Below are 18,877 nucleotides of genomic sequence, written 5' to 3'. Positions count from 1 at the left end.
TATACACGTAAAGTTTGGCGCGACTATTTAGCCAGTGTTTACAAGTCTAACTTCATTGTACATTATACATCTGGCGAGAGCTGATTTTTTAGTAGGGGATTTTTTTTTCACTACTTCTGCTTCTAGAGTGCTACAGCTTTTTCAACTTTCCAAGGCAGCATCCAACGTCTTGCTACATATTCTTTCTTGTGGAAAAGGTCCATCTCTGCACCAAGTTCACTTTCACAAGTCAACCATCTCGGCTCAAGTCGTCTCGTTTCGTGTGATCTCGTGTCACCTGGATATATTTACAGCGACAAGAATATTTTCGTGATCTTTGAGCATCCGAATCGGTGGTGTTGCCCATTTTGTCGAACTACTAATTGTTTACCTTCTTTTTATTGTTATTGTTGATCTTTTTGTTGTCTTCGCCTTGATTTCAGACTACTTTAGAGCTGTAGTTCCCACTTTCAAACAATGAACTCATTCCCAGAGCATATTCGAATGGACCACCCAGCCAGACCCTTAGACTCGGCCTTCCCTCCGTTCAAAGCTGAACACAGATACAAAGGTGTCTACGAGCGAGCAGGCTTCGACGTGTATAAACCTCCCAAGTCTGCCAACGATACTGGTTCCGTACACTCGGGCCGATCACGTAGAAAGAACAGCGATAGAACGACTACTCCTCCTAAGTCGTCTTCCACGTCTCCTACATCTGCGAAATCATCTCCAATGATCTCGTCTTACTCAAAAAACGCATCAACTTCATCAATGGCTACTCCAGCATCCACAGCTGGGGATTTGACATTCAAGAATCCCTACAGAGTACCCACCAGTGCCAAAAGCACGACTTTCGTTGATAAAAACGCTCCGTACCCAGTGTCCCCACCCACCAGACCGTACTCAGAATCACATAACTTGGAGCATTCTAATAACTACACCTATTTGAGCAAAACGGAGCATCATGACTCTACCTCAAGCATAGCTCAGGAAATGGCAAATTCCACAACCATAGACGAACGGCAGGAGTTTGTAATTCACCAGAACGTAGCTCCTGAAGAAGAATTTGACTTCAGACCTTCTCCTAGATCCTACGGTTTGGACAACGCCAACAAAAACTACAAGAATTTGAAGCTCGATCTCGATCATCGCAGCGAAACGAACCCTGATATCGATGACATCGACAACTTGTCAGAGTCAGAAAATGATCTTGCTGATAGTATGTCTCGTAAGGAGAACTCGTTTGAAGACACCAGAGAAACCACAATGGACGACTACAACACCACATCAGGCTCAGAAGTAGGCTCAGGCTCTGCCCTAGGCTCCTTGCATCTGAACAATAACAGCATTGACAAACAGATTCCTTCGGCCTTTGATGAGAATGCTGACATTCCACAAACTTTGACAGGTTTACAGATTCACCTGTCAAGTCCAGACGAGGAACAATTCTGTGTGTCACAGCAGAACGATCCAGTTCCCCATAGTGCTCCAGCCATGGACCAGTACGAAATGACTGGCCACAGAGAGTTTCCAGAACAACACTATACTGCTGGGTATGCGCAGCCATTCCAACAACGACCACCCATTCCTCCTCAACATAGAGTCCACCACAACCATGCTGCAGTTCCTCAACAACCAATGTATTATTCAAACCACCAGCCAAGATCACCAATAATGCAACAGTTCCCTCAGCAACAGCCAATGTCCGGTCAACGTCATGATCTTCGTTATGACCCTCGTGGGAACCGAAGCAGGGGACACATTCAAACAGCAAAACAGAGCCCAAATCTTGATCACGCTCATCAGGCTGTTCCAAAAATCAAAATCCAGACGTCTACCGAAGTGGATGCGGAACAGAAGTATGCTGCGGATAGATTATCAAGTGCTCTTGACGATTTCAAGAAGGATGTAGAGAGCCACAAGAACTACACTCCTAGAACTTCATCTGTTCCTTCCATTAGCACCCCTCCTGCATTGCCCATGTCCTCGCCATCTGAGATTGGGCTTGCCAGATTCAGAACGACAATTGGCAGTGACATGTTCATACCTCCTCAAATAAAGGAGGAGTGTCCCTACCCTGAATCTCCTGAATTCGAAGAAGTTGCATTGGCAAATGCAAACGTAAATACAAATGACGATTTTAACAGCTTCCTAAACACGGCCACGGAGAACAATGACCGTGGAAACAGGAGGAGTGCTCTATCAATGGTGAGTTCCATTATTTCAAAAGAGACTATGTACATTGAAGAAGAGGATGAAGTAGAAAAGGAATTACAAAGACAACTTAATAACTTGAAGGTCAACGGGAGTTTGAAAACACCATCTGAAAATGGTGACAACGCTGAAACATTCTCTCAAAATGAGACCGAAGAGCCTCTTGTTGCTCCAGATGGACAGATTGTTCACCAACCTGTATATGTTAGTCCAGCCATGCCCAGCTTCGAGATCACTGCTCCAGACCAGATACAAAATCTGGACATTTCTACTGAGGAAAGCATCCAATATGCAAAAAGTGATATTACTCAAGATAAGACGGAAGACTTTGAATATCTGTCTACGGATGTGACGTTTGAATCTGTCAAGCCCTTATCGGTGCACCATGCAAACAACCCAGCTGTTCTCTCTGCCCCTTCTTCGCCAGTAAAGCAACCTACTAAGAAGGGTGTTACTTTCGGAGATGATGTACCTAGTATGATTCCAAGTTTTGAAGTAGAAGATGTTGATGAAGAAGATGTTTCACAAGAAATCTCAGAAGAAGAGGTTGTCATGCCATTGGTACCCAAAAATCACAAGGTGGAAGAAGAGTTGCAACATCTTAATTTCAAGATTCCAGAAACACAACAATCTCCACTGGTCTTCATGACCCAGACACAAGAACCCATTGATAATGACGAAATAGCAGCTGCCATCGGAGTGGTAGAAGAGAAATCCACAATACAACATGCTCCTGGTGAGGGACCTTGTCGTACTTGTCACCAAGTAATCGTTAGCAATGCTAAAGGACTGCAAAAATCGATTCACTCTAAGACCGGAGAACTATCTGGACAATGGCACAGATCATGTTTTTCCTGTTTCCAGGACGGCTGTGATATCCAATTTAATAAGAACGTTCCATGCTATGCTTTTGACGACAAGCCTTACTGTTTCACTCATTACCACCAGTTGAACAACTCCGTTTGTACCTATTGTAACTTAGGAATTGAAGGTGAGTGTATTGAAAACGAATTGGAGCAGAAATGGCACTTGGAATGTTTGACTTGTCAACATTGCAACAAGGGCATCAGATCAGACTATTATTTGATAAATGGGTCTATTTTCTGTGAAGAAGATGCCACTAGAATCATGAATGGTGAAGGTTTATATGATGCTGACGGAAACCTCAAAAAGAGTGGGTTGTCCAAAGAAGATAGAATCGAAAGAAGAAGAACTAGATTATTCTTTGTCGATTAGTGTCTTCCCCGTTAACAGTACAGAACAAAAAAATCGAAGATGTTCGGGAGTCTTCGTTAAGGGGTACGATATATACAATATATAGATAATCCCTACAACTACTAATTTACTATCAACAGCCAAATTTAAAATGAAGGAATCGTATTTTCGTGTATTTTTATCAATATACTCTATTATTGCTTGAGTTGGTGAGATCAATGTCAAATTCGGCTTCCCAGTCCGACGCTCCTTCGTCGGCAAGTGGCAAGGTTTTGGACTTCGCGTCACTGTCCTTATCTATGCTACTTGTTGTGAGGTTGTTTTGGATGGGGTCGGAAAGTTGGTGATCGTCTAGCAATTCGTCGTCGTCTTCAATGATGAAGTTGTCAGCATCGAAGTCTGCCGAGTTCAACTCGACGTCATTGCTTGCAAGCTCCAAGTCATCTTCAAAGTTGCCGAAGATCATTCTGTCATAGTTCTCGTTGCTGAAGGTATTGTTGCTGTTGTTTCTATAAGACTGGAGTTTTTCTTGCATTCTATTGTAGATAATGAAGGAAGCAGCAGCGAGGGCCAATCCCGTGATAGCGATGGAAATAACATCAACTACCTTTGAAGCGGTACTGGACTTGTCGTCACTCAAGTTCTTGAGCTTGTGACCTACAAAGAGGTGAATGAAGAGCTTGGGAGAAGTCACAAGGGAAGCAAGAGTGTATGTGACAAGTGAGAGCTCCGGAATAGCTGCAAGAGCTCCGTTAGACAACGAGTACGGCAATGGACACAAACGTAACAACACAAGCAAGAAGAGAGAGTTCTCCTCCTTGAGAATCTCCGCAAAAGCCCGGAATGTCTCGTTATGATTGACTAAACGAACAGCGTAGCCATGGAGCCAATAACGATTGACTACAAACGACACCACGGAACCGCTAATCGATGCCAGGGCCAACAATGGCCAGCCTCTTGGAAAGCCATACACCATTCCAGTAAGCGTGGACAAGGCAGTAAAGCCTATCAATGGTGGGAACCCTACCAAAAACACAAGTGTGAAAAGAAGAAGTTGGCCATACTTAAATGTGTGCCAGGTATCCGCAAGCTGGTAGAGTAAATGGATGAAGTACTGGTGAAAAATCAACACCACAATTCCAGCAATAATACCTACGACCACGAGTGCCAGAAGAAGAACTCGTATCAAGGTCAGTTGCTGGTTGAACCAGATTTTCAGATGGTGAAGCACAGCATTAAAAGTAGCCACTTTATCATTGGCAAAAAGGTGAAGACGCGCTCTCAAGTTCGGAGCAGAGCTTGCAAGTGACCGATCGCCATATTCGACTCCAAGACGGGGCATCTGGAGTTGTTATGAAGTCGCTAGGAGAAGGAGGGTCTAGTTGCAAAGGAACTTGTGGATATAAAGTTCTATGTGATCCGGAAAGTTTAGTTTATGTTGTTGCATATGTGCAGGATTAATTGTTGAGGCTATAGCTGCGAAAAAGTGGTCTGGGAATAAATATACATAGTGATTTAGAAGACTGAGTTTATGAAAAGAATAGTATAGATAGCTTCTCATGGTAGAATGTTGTTGACATAATATTCTAATTTAACACTACCATTTACTGTTGAGAGTCCGTTACAAAAACAAATTCATAGAATAATTCATCGCATGTCTTGCACTGAACATTTTTATCAACCCTCCTATATGCGTCGTAAAATTGTCAGACTATAAAGATAGATGTTAGTTAAATTACCATGCTAATTAGGTATACAGTCAAAGACTGAATTCACAACTATAGGGCTCGACCTCATCACCATGAGGCGTCGCCCTTATATTGCATATCTCTTGTGTGTCCGGATCGGGAAATTTTACATGGTAGCGCTACATTTTTATAGAATGCCGAATTGCAACCGGTGGGCCCTGGTTGCAGAGCAGGAAATTTACGAATTTCTATCATTTTCAGCAGTCTATTCGAAGGCTATCTGGATATTCAGAGTGAAGGGAAGGTCTAGCCAATCTTTTTTCCATCAGGTACCATGTGTCCGTTTCACTTTTGACGGAAAAACGTTTTACAATGGAGCTTGTTGGATTTAAACGAAGATCTACAATGAGGTACTAAATGGTGCGGCCCTCTATTTCATTTCCTGCCACCTCATTCCAAGTTTTCGGAGCCAAACCGATTGTCAAGGCAAATACGTGCATGCAGTTCCCGAACTGGTGCAGATGTCCTCAAAGCTTCTCTGTTTCTATTATTTCAGGGTCGTCAGGGACAAATATTTGCTAATTGGGATCCTGAATTTCCAATTGTCCTGATTCAGATTTACCCTAAATGCCATTGTTCTCTTAGATTTTCTGAAAACAGTTAAGGTTTGACTACTTAATCTCCTCCCCGTAACGTTTCTCTAAGTCCAGGGTCTGCCCAATTTCATATATAGTAAATTAGGATAGCTACCGAAACCTTAAACTCAATTTGGTACGGCTGTGGAAACCTTATTACCCCAATATCTATTACTGACTCCCATCCCTTTAAATAAGGTCCCAAACATAATCAGCTCACGTTGGCACGGCCCCACAAAGCCGTTGGCTGCCAAAACTTCTTCCCTCCATATCTTCTGCCGCCTCATTTCAATTAAAGGAAAAGATGCATGGAATCTTAGTATTGTTCTTGAAGTATTTATAACAACGTAGATTCCTCTGAAACTTTAGAATGGCTTTGTTCAGTAGAGATAGTACAGAGCAGCATGTCCCATTCATTTATACTTGCATTTTTTGTCTTGATAGAGCTTACCCAGGCTATAATCAGTCTCAACCCATATGCTCCCCACATTGTAAGATGTCCCTCTGGACTGTTGACCAGGCCAGCTTCGGGGACTTTGTGCTCTCAAGAGTCCAATTGGGTCAAGAATCGTCAAGCCGTAACCAAACAAAAGTTGGCAAACTTCCTTGCCGGGGCCAACTTAACTGACTTTGATGCTCTCAGCTTCTTGACCAATACCTCCAGATCTATTAATATTGGTTTGGCATTCAGTGGAGGTGGATATAGAGCAATGCTAGCTGGGGCTGGTCAATTGTCGGCCCTAGACGAAAGAACCGCTTCTTCCGACTCGGGTTTGAAAGGATTGTTGCAAGCTTCAACTTACATTTCCGGATTGTCTGGAGGGAGTTGGTTAGTGGGATCGATTGCTCTGAACGATTATGTTTCAGTGGATGATATACTTGCCCAAGGTAAACTCTGGGACTTGGAAAAGTCCATTTTCAACAACTTCGGATTAGATCCCATCTCTGCTGCTGCTTACTACGCCTCTATTAGTGCAGAAGTGGAAGCAAAGCAACTTGCTGGATACAAAGTGACAGTAACAGACCCATGGGCTAGAGCATTATCGTATCAACTTTTGTCTAACTCTCCTGAAAATGGTGCTGGATTGACCTGGTCTAGTATAAGCAGTTTGTCTAATTTAAAGAACTACCAAATGCCATTTCCAATTCTCGTTGCTGATGGTAGAGCACCAGGTACTCAAATAATAGATGCCAACTCCACCATATTCGAATTCACACCTTTTGAAATGGGTTCTTGGGACCCAAGTCTTTCCCAATTTGTCCAGACCCAATATATTGGTTCCTACCTCAACAATGGAAAGTCTATGACTGGAACATGTGTCAACGGTTTTGATAATGCTGGTTTTGTCATGGGTACGTCATCGTCTTTATTTAACGCTTTCATATTGCAAATTGATACTGTGGGTTTGCCTTCTTTCCTTTCGTCATTGATCAAGTTGTTCCTTCTTCCTGCTTCCATTATTAATGTTGATATTGCATACTATGCACCAAATCCATTTTATAGCAGTGGTGGTTCAGGATTGCTTGGAAATTTAGGAAATTTAGTAGGATCAGTTGTCGGAAGGATCATTGGCAGCAATACTCTCTACTTAGTCGATGGAGGTGAAGATGGTCAGAACGTTCCATTGGAACCTTTGCTTCAACCACAACGTCAAGTTGATGTGATTTTTGCTCATGATAATGGGGCAGATATTGGCGGCTGGCCCAGTGGACAATCTTTGGTTGAAACTTACGAAAGACAGTTTTCATCTCAGGGAGGCGGAGTGGCATTCCCATACGTTCCAGATTCTACTACCTTCCGTAACTTGAACTTGACAGCTAAGCCAACTTTCTTTGGATGTGACGCCAGAAACCTCAACGCTTTATCTCTGAATCCCCTTGATATTCCTTTGGTTATCTATATTGCCAACAGGCCCTTCTCCTACTGGTCAAATACATCAACTTTCAGATTGACATACGCAGAAGACGAGAAGAGAGGCATGATCCGTAATGGGTTTGAAACCGAAACTCGTTTCAATGGAACCATCGATCCTGAATGGCCAGCATGCGTAGGCTGTGCCATCATTAGAAGGGAACAAGAAAGGCAGGGTGTTGAACAAACAGAACAGTGTAAGAAGTGTTTTGCTAAGTATTGTTGGAACGGAGACTACTATAGTGGTCCAGATATTGGTGATAACTTTTCCAATGACGGTTTGACTACTAGCTCCGAATACTACAATGCCAACAATGTCGAAGGAATCAACAACGGTGGAATCACCCTCTTTAAGAGAGACGTAGAAGAACAAGAAGAAGAGGAATAGGACTCTTGACTTTTAAGACAATATCTTTTCAATAGAAAAACTAAAAAATTGTTAGGTTGATTAATTTTCATAAAAATGTATTTTTTCTGCTGCAGAATCTCATTTTTCGCAGCCACCCTTTAGAAAACTAGAATAAATAGTGAATAAATGGTTACAAGTGTCAATGAATATAAATGAGCACAGGTTGTGTGATTGGTTGGATTGCCGAGTAACACCTCATTGTGGGGAGAGCAGTCTTCAAAAGTCATGCACATCACTATAATATAATGGTTTTGGAGTTTGGCACCCAGAAAAATGTGGATCCCTCAAAAAGTCTAATTATAAATAAGATTATGTACTATACCCGGCTATTAAGCTATTTCCCTATATATATGCAACCGTAGGATTTATAAAAATGGAGAATTAACACTCCAACAATGCTGGGAAGTCGTCCACAGAATGGTTTTGGTAAATTACCGCATAAGTTGCTTCGAACAAGGGGAATTCCTCCTTCAAGTCAAAGTTCTCCAAGAGCTCGTGCACTTCCTTTGCAGTCAAGATACCTTGTGAACTCTGCCCGTTCAACAATATCTTTTCAGCTTCCCAGGCATCGACACCATTTTCGACCATGTATCTGGCGACCTTGACGTTTCTACCCCCGGAACATGTAGTGATAAGATCGGCCACACCGGCACTTTCTTCTGTAAATGTAGTGGGCTCTGGAGCTGCGCCTCTGATGCCAAACTTCTTGTAGTAAGAAGCAAACCGGATAGTTTCCTTGATACCAATTCTCATGATAGCAGCCTTGGCATTGTCACCCCATCCAGCGCCTTCTACGAGACCCACTGCAATGGCCACGACATTCTTGAGAGCACCAGCTATAGAAGCACCAATGACATCTTCAATAACTCTAACGTGGAAGTAAGGTCTGTGGAAAGCTTGTTTCAAGACGAAATCGTCAATGTCGAGTCCAGGACCACGGAAGTCCTTTGGAGCTGTATATGCGATTGAGGTTTCGGACCATCTTTGTCTAGCAACTTCATTGGCGATGTTGGCTCCAGACAAGACACCACAGTAGATTCCCAAAGTGTCTGTGACTACTTGAGACAACAATTTGCAGCCGTCGGAATTGACTTCCAAACCTTTCAAACACGAGATAGCTCTCACAGATGGAGAAACTTTGCCGATCAATTGCTTGCAGATTCTGCCCAAAAACTGGTGTGGAACGTTGAAAATGAGCAAATCAGCATCTTTAACTGTGTCGACGATGTCTGGGACGGCTACCAAGTTTTCTGGCAATTGCACTCCTGGCAAATAACGGACATTTTCGTGGTCATTGTTTATGATTTCCGTCAATTTTCTTCCCTGGACATCTTCTTCAAAAACCCACATCTTAACGATGGGCTCGAAGATATCCGATTTTTCAGCTGTGTTTTCAGATACGATTTTGGCGACGGCCGTACCCCAGTTCCCGGAGCCGATAATTGCAATTCTGAAACGCGAAGGGATGTTGTAAGGAATAGTAGTAGCGGTCATGTTGAGCTTCTCTAGAATTAGTGGAATCTAGTATAATTAATATGTTGAAGAAATTGACTATGCGATGCACGGAAAAATAGCCAATTCGGATTAACTCTGGTAGAGTGGTATAGAAATATTGAGATGTGAAAAATGAACCGTAGGCTTAAGTACGTGTAACAAGTTGTAAACAGAAGCAAAAAAACAGACACTGCTGTTGCTATGCGATCGCCCAAGCTTATATAGGCGGGTGATCCCTGTTTCTGCCACCTACGGGTAGATTGTGTAACCTAGGCAAAGAGTGTTAACGGGCAGACCAAAAGTCCGAAAGCAAGATTTGGGGCTGTGTGCAGGCGGACGTTATTAAAAAATGTTGAATTTTTTTTTGGTGTTACTGTTTGATGATGTCACTTCAAGGAAGGCGTCTTTGTTAGCGTTTTTCGGGTGGATATGTGAACGCAACGAGACGTCGTAGTACCGTAGGTCTAGATCGTAGTGGTAGAGCTGGAAGATGTAGAAGACTTGTTTGTAAAGGCGTGGAGTTCGAGGTTTTGCCATCTTGCCTGGCCCAACAATTTGGGAAAGGCTAACAGATATACTGTTAGTGGAGGAGGGGCAGGTCATGAAAGAAGAACAAATCCTGTTTCAAAGAGACTGAAGGCTACAGTCAAATGCAGAACCTGGTGTGGTGGCAATTATGGAAGATTCCAATGCTATACTAACGGATTTGCCAGCGAATTGTAAGGCAAATTGTAAGCTTTACGATTTATCTAAAACGGTTGAGATCAAATCTGTTACGATAAAATATTAAAATATTTCTTTATTTGGTTGCATTTTGTTCGAGCAGTATCAATAATACGTCTCTCAGCATATTGCAACAATAGTATCTACAGCAATAATAGTGGTACTACACAGTGGATAGCAGTAATCGCAAATAGGAAACACACCACTCTAAAAAGATAGCAAGTCTACCACGATAGTTAGGGATGGCCAGATACAGATTGCATCTATGACGTAAACTGCCGTCTCAAGACATTCCAGATACACTTGCACAGGAAAGCAGAGCAGGTTCCCATTGTTGTCTGCACGATTACAACATCGATAAACTGGATATAGGCACAAGACAACACGACCCTGTTTCACCGTTGAATCGGTTGACGGAGGCTTGTCAAGGTTTATCCGTGAGTTCCTGAGAATACGATCGGAAAAATTGGGTGCAAATTTTTCGCAGAACAGCTGAGTAAGAAACTTAAACTTTAAGAAGAATCAACTAAAAGTAGGTGTGATTCTAAATCTTGATCTGAATTTAGGGTGCGATTTTCGACTTCTGCCACTGAATTTGTATTGCCATTACCTAAAAAGAATACATTATGTTCTGCCATTTCAGTTATCAGCACTACGCATTATTACTTAACTCTACTACGTTATATTAATTAACACCCTGATATACCAATAAATACCTGTTTTAGTGCGGAAGTCCCTTGATGCGATAATACATACAATTAAGTCGATTGTCCCGGCTAATGAAAATCATCGTCATTTCTATAGTCGTCATACACTTCTTGCCAATGGTCTGCCATGATGCTTGCCTTCTTTGGCCTGCTTATAGATGGAGTAGTCATATCAAGCCACTCGTCATCTTCATCCACCCAGTCTCCTGTCTTGACTTGTCCACCTGAGACTACTTTAGCTGCGGATAAGGCATCATAGACGTCGCCTAACAGTCCATCTTGCATATGGGATAAAGGATCCGGTAATTTGTTAATCTGTTCTGGTCTGGCTTCTTGCTGTATTTCAGCCTGAGCCGGATTTCTCGTGATCGGCCGCACAGGAACGGGTATGTCGTGAATAGGATCATGATAGTCAGGTCTACTGATTTGTTGCAAAGGTTCGTTCACATTTTCGCGAATATCCTGGCCTGTAGAGTCTACCAATTTGTCGCCATCCAATACTACTTGTTTGTTGGAAATGGAGCTCATCAACTTCAAGAAGTCTGAGTTCTCTATCTTTGCTTTAGTTGCAGCATCAGCAGTGTCGAATTGTCGCAAGGAATTTTCGATTTGTCTAGCTGTCTCAGCAAACTGCTCGTTTTCAACTTTGTCTACTTGTACCTCTACTTCTGGCTTTTCCTGCAGCTGTTGGTTCAATTCCTTCTCAAGTTGATCAAAATGGGAATCAAAAAGCTGTTTCTCCTGTTCCATTTTATGAATCTCCTGGTGCTCCGTAAGCAGTGCGCCAGTTTGAACTTGCTGCTGGGCATATAAAGGCGTAGACAAATTGGTTCTCATATTCATAGAAAAGGCACTCAGGGCATAATTTGGTGCAAACTGCTGACCCTGCTGAATATTCTGCTGCTCAAATTGCTGCTGTTGATGGTGATGTTGCTGTTGTTGAAGAAACTGCTGGTGCCAGTCACTTTGAGGATGACCTACTTGCTGTGGCTGGTTACTGATAGACAAGCCCGAGAAGTCCTGGACCCAGCCAGCATTGTTTGGCTGAAACTGCTGCTGGTTTAAGTGTTGAGCTTGTTGCTGAAAAGAAGGGGTTCCAGCAAAGGCTGGAAATTCGGCTCCTAATCCATTTCCTTGAAAGTTGTGGAACTCAGCATTCAATCTGGCATCTACAGCATTTCCATTCTGGCGAAAACCGGCTGGGCCAGTCCGGAGTTGGGCATTTTTGGCTGCATACTCGTTCTGAAGAGTGTTGTCACGCTGAGTGTGTTTGGAAAGGTTTGCCAAAGCGCTGGAAGGTCCACAAGAAGAAGCGTCCATTTTATTTGGTGGAATATGGTACTTGATTTAGGAATAATTTGATTGTAAAAATTCAAATTGCTGAATAATGAAGATAAGACAAAAGCCCGGTCATCTACTGGAAAAATGCGTCGATAGTGTTCTGATGATTCAAGAACTTATATATATTTTGATAATGATGCTTCTTCTGAAAAGGTGTAGTACTTGCGACTGACTTTCTAGAAATGGGAGAAAGAATAAGTTGATTCTTCATCATTCTAGTTTTCATGGGGAAATTGGACAACTTCGTTCGTATTTCCTCGGCTCTGAAGATCGGATATCACGTGAGTGGAGAACACTAAGTTAATATATGCTGGAAAAGAAGAAATAATTGGATTGATATTTAGAGAATTATACTATATCCTGCTTTTATTGTAGATACTGACTTGATTCAGAAAGTTTCAGGATTTTGAAAGGTGTTCTTATCACAACGTGAAGGGTATAATGTGCCTACCTTCCTGGCCGGAATTTTGGTATTCACGTGATGATATAGATATGCTATTTCCGGGCAGTCAACAGTGACTCCAGAGATCAAAACCTTTGGTGAAAACAAGGCGGTGAACTGTTGAATAAGAGGTATAAAAGTACTCAAGAGGCTAATCAAGACTTGTGTATATATCAATTTCTAAATTGTGACAAGTTTGAAATGCTCTTCCTTAGTTAGCATTGGCTGCGAAATGTGGGGCACATGCAGATATAGATTTGAATTCAATATTGGAAAAGCAAATCAGAATTATAAACTAATAACAAAAAGTCTAAGTCGAAATACTAGTATTCAGTTTTATCACGTTCATATATCATCTATGTTGTCGTTTTGAACAATTTTTCACAAATCGCATACATTCTATAAATATAGTATAAATGTAGAATTACTGCGAAATATCATATTATATCCACAATGTCATATATTCATACTCTATAAGCCCATTACAACTTCAAATAGTTCTCGCCTTCGAATAAGTCATCGTAGGCTTCTTTCAAAAATTCATGGACATTTGACGTTTGCATTGACCTTCCGTATTTTTTGAAAGCCTTATGAGCCGAGAATCTTACAAGAGCCGAAGCTGTGAAGCAAGCCAAGAGGTTAGCTTCGTCACGATTTAAAACTTTCTTATCCGTATCCCATAATCCGTCACTGTAGTTATTGGACCAGTTGACTAATGTAGCAAGAGCTCCTGTCAAAGTATCGCCTTGACCACCTACTCTTTTGTTAGAGCCCTGAATGTCGTTGACCACATAGTCGTCGTTCTTTACTATAAGCTCCTGCTTACCTTTTCTGAGGATAGTAACACGTCCTAGCAGTTTCGACAATCGTCTTGTTTCGTCTAGCAATGCCGAAAAGTCGGTTTCGGAGATCTTAGTCTGGATTCCGAACTTCAGAGCCAATCTCTGGAATTCAACTACGTTGGGGGTAAGTATGGCCTTGGGGTAGTTTTTAATTAAGGCTGGATTAAGGCTTACTAGAAATAATGAATCAGCATCAAGGATGATGTGTTTGTTGAGAACCTTCACTTCTTCTATGATACGAGCAAGCGACTTCAACATAAGGGGATCCCGCCCAAAACCTGGGCCCACGACCACGATATCAGTCCTGTCTAGCAATTTCAACACTTTAGGTAACACTTTGTTCTCTATGATTGCATTGAGTGATGGGTAGTTGTTTTTAAGCAAATCCTCATAGTCCAACTTGAGCAACTGGTCGATTTCTTGACTAGAAAGGTCCACCTTGATTTCCGGATTGTTCAAGTCGTACAAGTATGGGTGTACCATGAGATCCGGGGAGTACAGCTTGATTATTGGAGCAGCCACCTTTTCACAGATTACGTGAGACAAGTCTGCTCCTACTAGAGCAGCCGAATGGGCACCGAAAAATGGAGCTCCAGTATAGTCTTCACATCCTCCAATTACTGTGACTTTGCCCGCCTGGCCCTTGTAAAAACTGGGAAGAAGCGGTTGGATGATGTGTCTCGAGAGCTGAAGAAGCTCCTTCTGGGTTTTATTTCTGAGCATATGGATGGAAGCAGGAGAGTAGTCAATAGAAAGATAGGAATTGAAGTGGTTATAGTTCCAAATGGTGGTTATCAGGCCATAAGGAGATGCAGGGGCTAGCGAGAGTTGCGCTAGGGAGAAAATTAACAAGAAAGGTGGGAAAAAATAGCGAGGAATTCTGGATGAGTGCGGATGTTTAGCGAGAGAATTGTGTCAGAGAAACTACCGCGAGAATACAGAAACAGCGAGAATTTTGAGTGACCAAAGCAGAGTAGTAAGAAGAAGGCAATTTCTGGATCTCAATAAATTACTTCTATACTCAATAGACTGAGAAGCTCTTGCTAACTACTTGAATAACTTATGTCTGCTTGACTAGTCAGCGTCTCTCTCTCTTCATCAACCATCTCTTGACTCTCTCTAAAACGACTGCGAAAAAACATACTGACCTACTTTCGGAGCCGAGCGAGAAATGCCATCAAGCTCAACTAACTGGCCCAGTATGCTCTCATCTCTTCATTGAGAATAACCAAACTAACAACAGGAATTACAATTACAGAACTTACATACCTTTCTTCCAATTAGAGAGCAGTTTCATTTATCCATCTTTCTTCTACAACCTCATCTAATCTTCCCCAGTATTTCTTCTGCTAAATACACGTGACTGCACCGGGTCATTCTCGAATCTTCGCTGACACAATATATAGCGCCGGGTAACCCCACCTATCTACAAAATTTTCGCATATATAGCAATAAAATTCCACTGAAAAATCGACGATCGATTTTCATCTTTTCAGGTTTCTTCTTATCCAGAAACATCTACAACTCCGTTTCACTCCAAACAACAACGATGTTAGCCGCTAGAAACTCGTTCAAGTCTGCTGCCGCACGTGCTCCAGCAGCTGCTGTCCGTTTCAACTCTTCTGCTGCTCCTTCCGGTCCCGTTATCGGCATTGATTTGGGTACCACCAACTCTGCTGTAGCCATCATGGAAGGTAAGGTTCCAAAGATCATTGAGAACGCCGAAGGTGGCAGAACCACTCCTTCCATCGTTGCCTTCACCAAGGAAGGCGAAAGATTGGTTGGTATCCCAGCAAAGCGTCAAGCTGTTGTCAACCCAGAGAACACTTTATTTGCCACGAAGCGTTTGATTGGTCGTCGTTTCGAAGACCAGGAAGTGCAAAGAGACTTGAATCAGGTTCCTTACAAAATTGTCAAGCACGACAATGGTGATGCCTGGATTGAAGCCCGTGGCGAGAAATACTCTCCACAACAAATTGGTGGTTTCATCTTGAACAAGATGAAGGAAACCGCTGAAGCAAACCTCGGTAAGCCAGTCAAGAACGCCGTCGTTACCTGTCCTGCTTATTTCAACGACGCCCAGAGACAAGCTACCAAAGATGCCGGTAAGATTGTCGGTTTGAATGTGATGAGAGTCGTCAACGAACCTACTGCTGCTGCCTTGGCCTACGGTTTGGAAAAGAACGACGGTCAAGTTGTCGCCGTCTTTGACTTGGGTGGTGGTACTTTCGATATCTCGATCTTGGACATTGGTGCTGGTGTTTTTGAAGTCAAATCGACCAACGGTGACACCCACTTGGGTGGTGAAGATTTCGACATTGCTGTAGTGAGAAACATTGTTGACAACTTCAAGAAGGAGTCTGGTATCGACTTAGAAAAGGACAGAATGGCTATCCAGAGAATCAGAGAAGCCGCCGAAAAGGCCAAGATCGAATTGTCTTCGACTGTCTCGACCGAAATTAACTTGCCTTTCATCACCGCTGATGCTTCAGGTCCAAAGCACATCAACCAGAAGATCTCCAGATCCCAATTCGAGACCTTGGTTGAACCTTTGGTTAAGAAGACTGTTGATCCATGTAAGAAGGCCTTGAAGGATGCCGGTTTGTCCACTTCCGACATTTCGGAAGTCATCTTGGTTGGTGGTATGTCGAGAATGCCTAAGGTCATTGAAACCGTGAAGTCTATCTTTGGTAGAGAGCCATCTAAGGCTGTCAACCCTGATGAAGCTGTGGCTATGGGTGCTGCCATTCAAGGTGGTATCTTGGCTGGTGAAGTGACAGATGTTGTATTGTTGGATGTCACCCCATTGTCATTGGGTATTGAGACCATGGGAGGTGTTTTCGCCAGATTGATTTCTAGAAACACCACCATTCCAGCCAAGAAGTCGCAGATCTTCTCCACTGCTTCGGCCGGTCAAACTTCGGTCGAAATTAGAGTTTTCCAGGGTGAAAGAGAATTGACCAGAGACAACAAGTTGATTGGTAACTTCACATTGTCTGGTATCCCACCTGCTCCAAAGGGTGTTCCACAGATCGAAGTCACCTTCGACATTGACACTGATGGTATCATCAAGGTCTCTGCACGTGACAAGGCCTCTAACAAGGACGCCTCCATTACCGTTGCTGGTTCCTCCGGTTTGTCTGACTCTGAAATCGAAAAGATGGTCAACGATGCCGAGAAGTTTGCCGAATCCGACAAGGCTAGAAGAGAAGCCATCGAATCCGCTAACAGAGCCGACCAATTGTGTAACGACACCGAAAACTCCTTGAACGAATTCAAAGACAAGTTGGAAACTGCTGATGCCGACAAGGTCAGAGAACAGGTTGCCGCTTTGAGAGAAATTGTCCTCAAAGCTCAAGCCGGTGAAGAAGTTGATGCCGCTGAATTGAAGACTAAGACCGAGGAATTGCAAAACGAGTCCTTGAAGGTCTTTGAAAAGTTGTACAAGAACAACGATTCCTCTTCAGAAAACTCTTCTGAACCAAAGAACTAAGCAAGTGGGTGGTGACATGAAAATTCTTCTATTATTAACTTGTATCATGATTCATGACCCTGACTAATTATTTATTTGTACATAATCTAGTTTGGGTTTTTTTCTTGGTGAATGCACCTACTTCTCTCTTGTAAATATGTTTATAACACTACATAATGAACACCTTTAAGATGTACCTATTTATTATCATTAATAGAAAGGAAATGTAACTAGTCTCCTTGTAGTAAATCTAGACAAATCTATCTTTCAAGTCGTTAGTGAGTTAAGCCTATAATTGTGAAGAAGGCTATTGCTCTATACCTTCAACTCAGTTAGACTGTGTTGAATGCCATGCGATCGCCTCATAGGTCCCCTACCAGAAGATTCTGGTTTCAACGTATGACGTCTGATTATGGTACCGTAGGTTCTGGTGAGTGGTTCGGACAGATTGCCATAGGTGCTAGCAGATCGTTTCGATAAACTTCTTGAGGCTATAGATTCACTAATAGAAGACAAAGAATAAACGGAGGATGAAGCGACCAGCTCTCCTTCAGATTCATATTCGAGCATTTCACCCAAGATAGATCTTCTGTTCAACTGGTTGTGGAATTCCTCTTCTTCCATACTAGGATTAGAATCCCGACCCTGTGATGCTATGATGGTTGGAGTATCCGATCTTTCTTCAGAAGAGCTGCTCAAGTTGGTGTTGGTTTGTGAGACCATGTCGCTCAAAGAAATCTCTTTGAATGAAGCCTCCTCTGATGCCAAAGGCAATCTACTTTCTGTTTCGCTGATTTCTGTTTCTGGTTCTACACCTTCTTCGGCTGCAAAAACGGGTTCGGAATTAATAGATTTGTTTTCAAGAAGGTTTCTGAAGATATTGATTTCTTGACGAAGCATTATACGCTTAGAAAGAACGTGAGCCAAATATCTTCTCCAAATTTCGAGTGCAACGGCATTGTCATCTACTATGGCCGGAGCAACAATTCCCTGAACATGAGGTGGTGGAGGTGGTGCTTCACTTTCAACATCACTCTTCTCATCCTCCAACTTGCTATCGCTGAACTCTGGAATGATCTCGTCAAGTTTAGTAGGAACATTTCCCAGTGGGTGTTTCCCGTAGTTTATAGATTTTCTTCTTGGATCCAATACTTTGAAGTATTGGTTTTGTTGCTCATTGATGTACAGGGCTAGGTGATTCATCTTTCCTTCTGACTCCTTTCTAAAGGAAATATTGATATTGTCCTCTGGGGCACCAGCTTGGAACTTGAGCTCATCATCCAAACCCAATACTGTTTGAACAGGTCTTTGTCCCAAATTTGGGTTGTTTAGAGGCACAGATATTTTCGGTCTTTGCATGCTCAATGCCCTTTGTACTTGCCTATTATTTGGATGATCTCTATACTTTCTCCTGAGTGCCTTGGATTTCGATCTGTTCAAAGTGCTGGAACGGATCAATGTATTAGAACGTCCTAAAGTATTGCTCCGCCTTATGCTACCTGTCCTCTTTGAAGAAGCAATGAAATTGTGAAATTTGAGATTTTTTATCTTGCTCAACCATTTCTTGAGTCTGATTTTCATTCTGTAAAAAATACTTCCTTCTGGATCCTTGATGGCATTGCTTCTCATCAAAGTAGCTTGAGGTTCCACTTTAACCTTGTACTTTTTCAGATTTCTTAGTTTTCTGAATCCACTGAATCTGCTTCTAGGTTGAAGTGGAACTTGGGGTCCTTGCAATAGAATTTGCAGTTCGGCCCTGGTAGAAAAGATAGTGCCAGCATGTGATCCAGCATAGTCCGAGAAC

General features: G+C 42.5%; 7 protein-coding genes across 7 annotated transcripts; 3 read left to right on the top strand and 4 right to left on the bottom strand. All coding sequences in view use genetic code 12, as the record gives it.

Moving 5' to 3' along the window:
- Nucleotides 1–140: 140 nt before the first annotated feature.
- Nucleotides 141–3,556, top strand: PICST_68228 (predicted protein). Its single transcript, XM_001385977.1, has one exon. The coding sequence runs from the start codon at nucleotides 457–459 to the stop codon at nucleotides 3,427–3,429; it is 2,973 nt and encodes a 990-aa protein (XP_001386014.2). The 5' UTR covers nucleotides 141–456; the 3' UTR covers nucleotides 3,430–3,556.
- Nucleotides 3,557–3,748: 192 nt separating this feature from the next.
- On the bottom strand, nucleotides 3,749–4,540 carry PICST_7312 (predicted protein; the record flags this gene model as incomplete). Its single annotated transcript, XM_001385640.1, has 1 exon — nucleotides 3,749–4,540. A coding segment is annotated over one exon (792 nt), but the record flags the coding sequence as incomplete, so codon positions are not given.
- A 1,595-nt stretch (nucleotides 4,541–6,135) lies between these two features.
- Nucleotides 6,136–8,031, top strand: PLB6 (Lysophospholipase; the record flags this gene model as incomplete). The annotated part of the gene is made up of 1 exon (XM_001385976.1): nucleotides 6,136–8,031. The coding sequence occupies one exon, from the start codon at nucleotides 6,136–6,138 to the stop codon at nucleotides 8,029–8,031; it is 1,896 nt and encodes a 631-aa protein (XP_001386013.2).
- Nucleotides 8,032–8,305: 274 nt separating this feature from the next.
- On the bottom strand, nucleotides 8,306–9,546 carry GPD1 (glycerol-3-phosphate dehydrogenase; the record flags this gene model as incomplete). The annotated part of the gene is made up of 1 exon (XM_001385639.1): nucleotides 8,306–9,546. One exon carries the CDS (start codon nucleotides 9,544–9,546, stop codon nucleotides 8,434–8,436), a length of 1,113 nt encoding a protein of 370 aa, XP_001385676.1. The 3' UTR covers nucleotides 8,306–8,433.
- A 1,499-nt stretch (nucleotides 9,547–11,045) lies between these two features.
- PICST_84845 (predicted protein) lies at nucleotides 11,046–12,455 on the bottom strand (the record flags this gene model as incomplete). The annotated part of the gene is made up of 2 exons (XM_001385638.1): nucleotides 11,355–12,455; nucleotides 11,046–11,312 (listed from the first exon to the last, which is right to left on the bottom strand). Exons 1-2 carry the CDS (start codon nucleotides 12,294–12,296, stop codon nucleotides 11,046–11,048), a joined length of 1,209 nt encoding a protein of 402 aa, XP_001385675.2. The 5' UTR covers nucleotides 12,297–12,455.
- Nucleotides 12,456–13,241: 786 nt separating this feature from the next.
- PICST_68225 (conserved hypothetical protein) lies at nucleotides 13,242–14,401 on the bottom strand (the record flags this gene model as incomplete). Its single annotated transcript, XM_001385637.1, has 1 exon — nucleotides 13,242–14,401. The coding sequence occupies exon 1, from the start codon at nucleotides 14,322–14,324 to the stop codon at nucleotides 13,242–13,244; it is 1,083 nt and encodes a 360-aa protein (XP_001385674.2). The 5' UTR covers nucleotides 14,325–14,401.
- A 713-nt stretch (nucleotides 14,402–15,114) lies between these two features.
- On the top strand, nucleotides 15,115–18,050 carry SSC1.2 (mitochondrial heat shock protein of the HSP70 family upregulated 15 fold under aerobic conditions). Its single transcript, XM_001385975.1, has one exon. The coding sequence runs from the start codon at nucleotides 15,151–15,153 to the stop codon at nucleotides 17,092–17,094; it is 1,944 nt and encodes a 647-aa protein (XP_001386012.1). The 5' UTR covers nucleotides 15,115–15,150; the 3' UTR covers nucleotides 17,095–18,050.
- Nucleotides 18,051–18,877: the final 827 nt, after the last annotated feature.

This window comes from Scheffersomyces stipitis, chromosome 6, assembly GCF_000209165.1.
Source record: "Scheffersomyces stipitis CBS 6054 chromosome 6, complete sequence".
Taxonomy (NCBI): domain Eukaryota; kingdom Fungi; phylum Ascomycota; class Pichiomycetes; order Serinales; family Debaryomycetaceae; genus Scheffersomyces; species Scheffersomyces stipitis.
The sequence above is the reverse complement of the archived record's forward strand: the minus strand, read 5'-3'. Positions and strand labels throughout refer to the sequence as shown.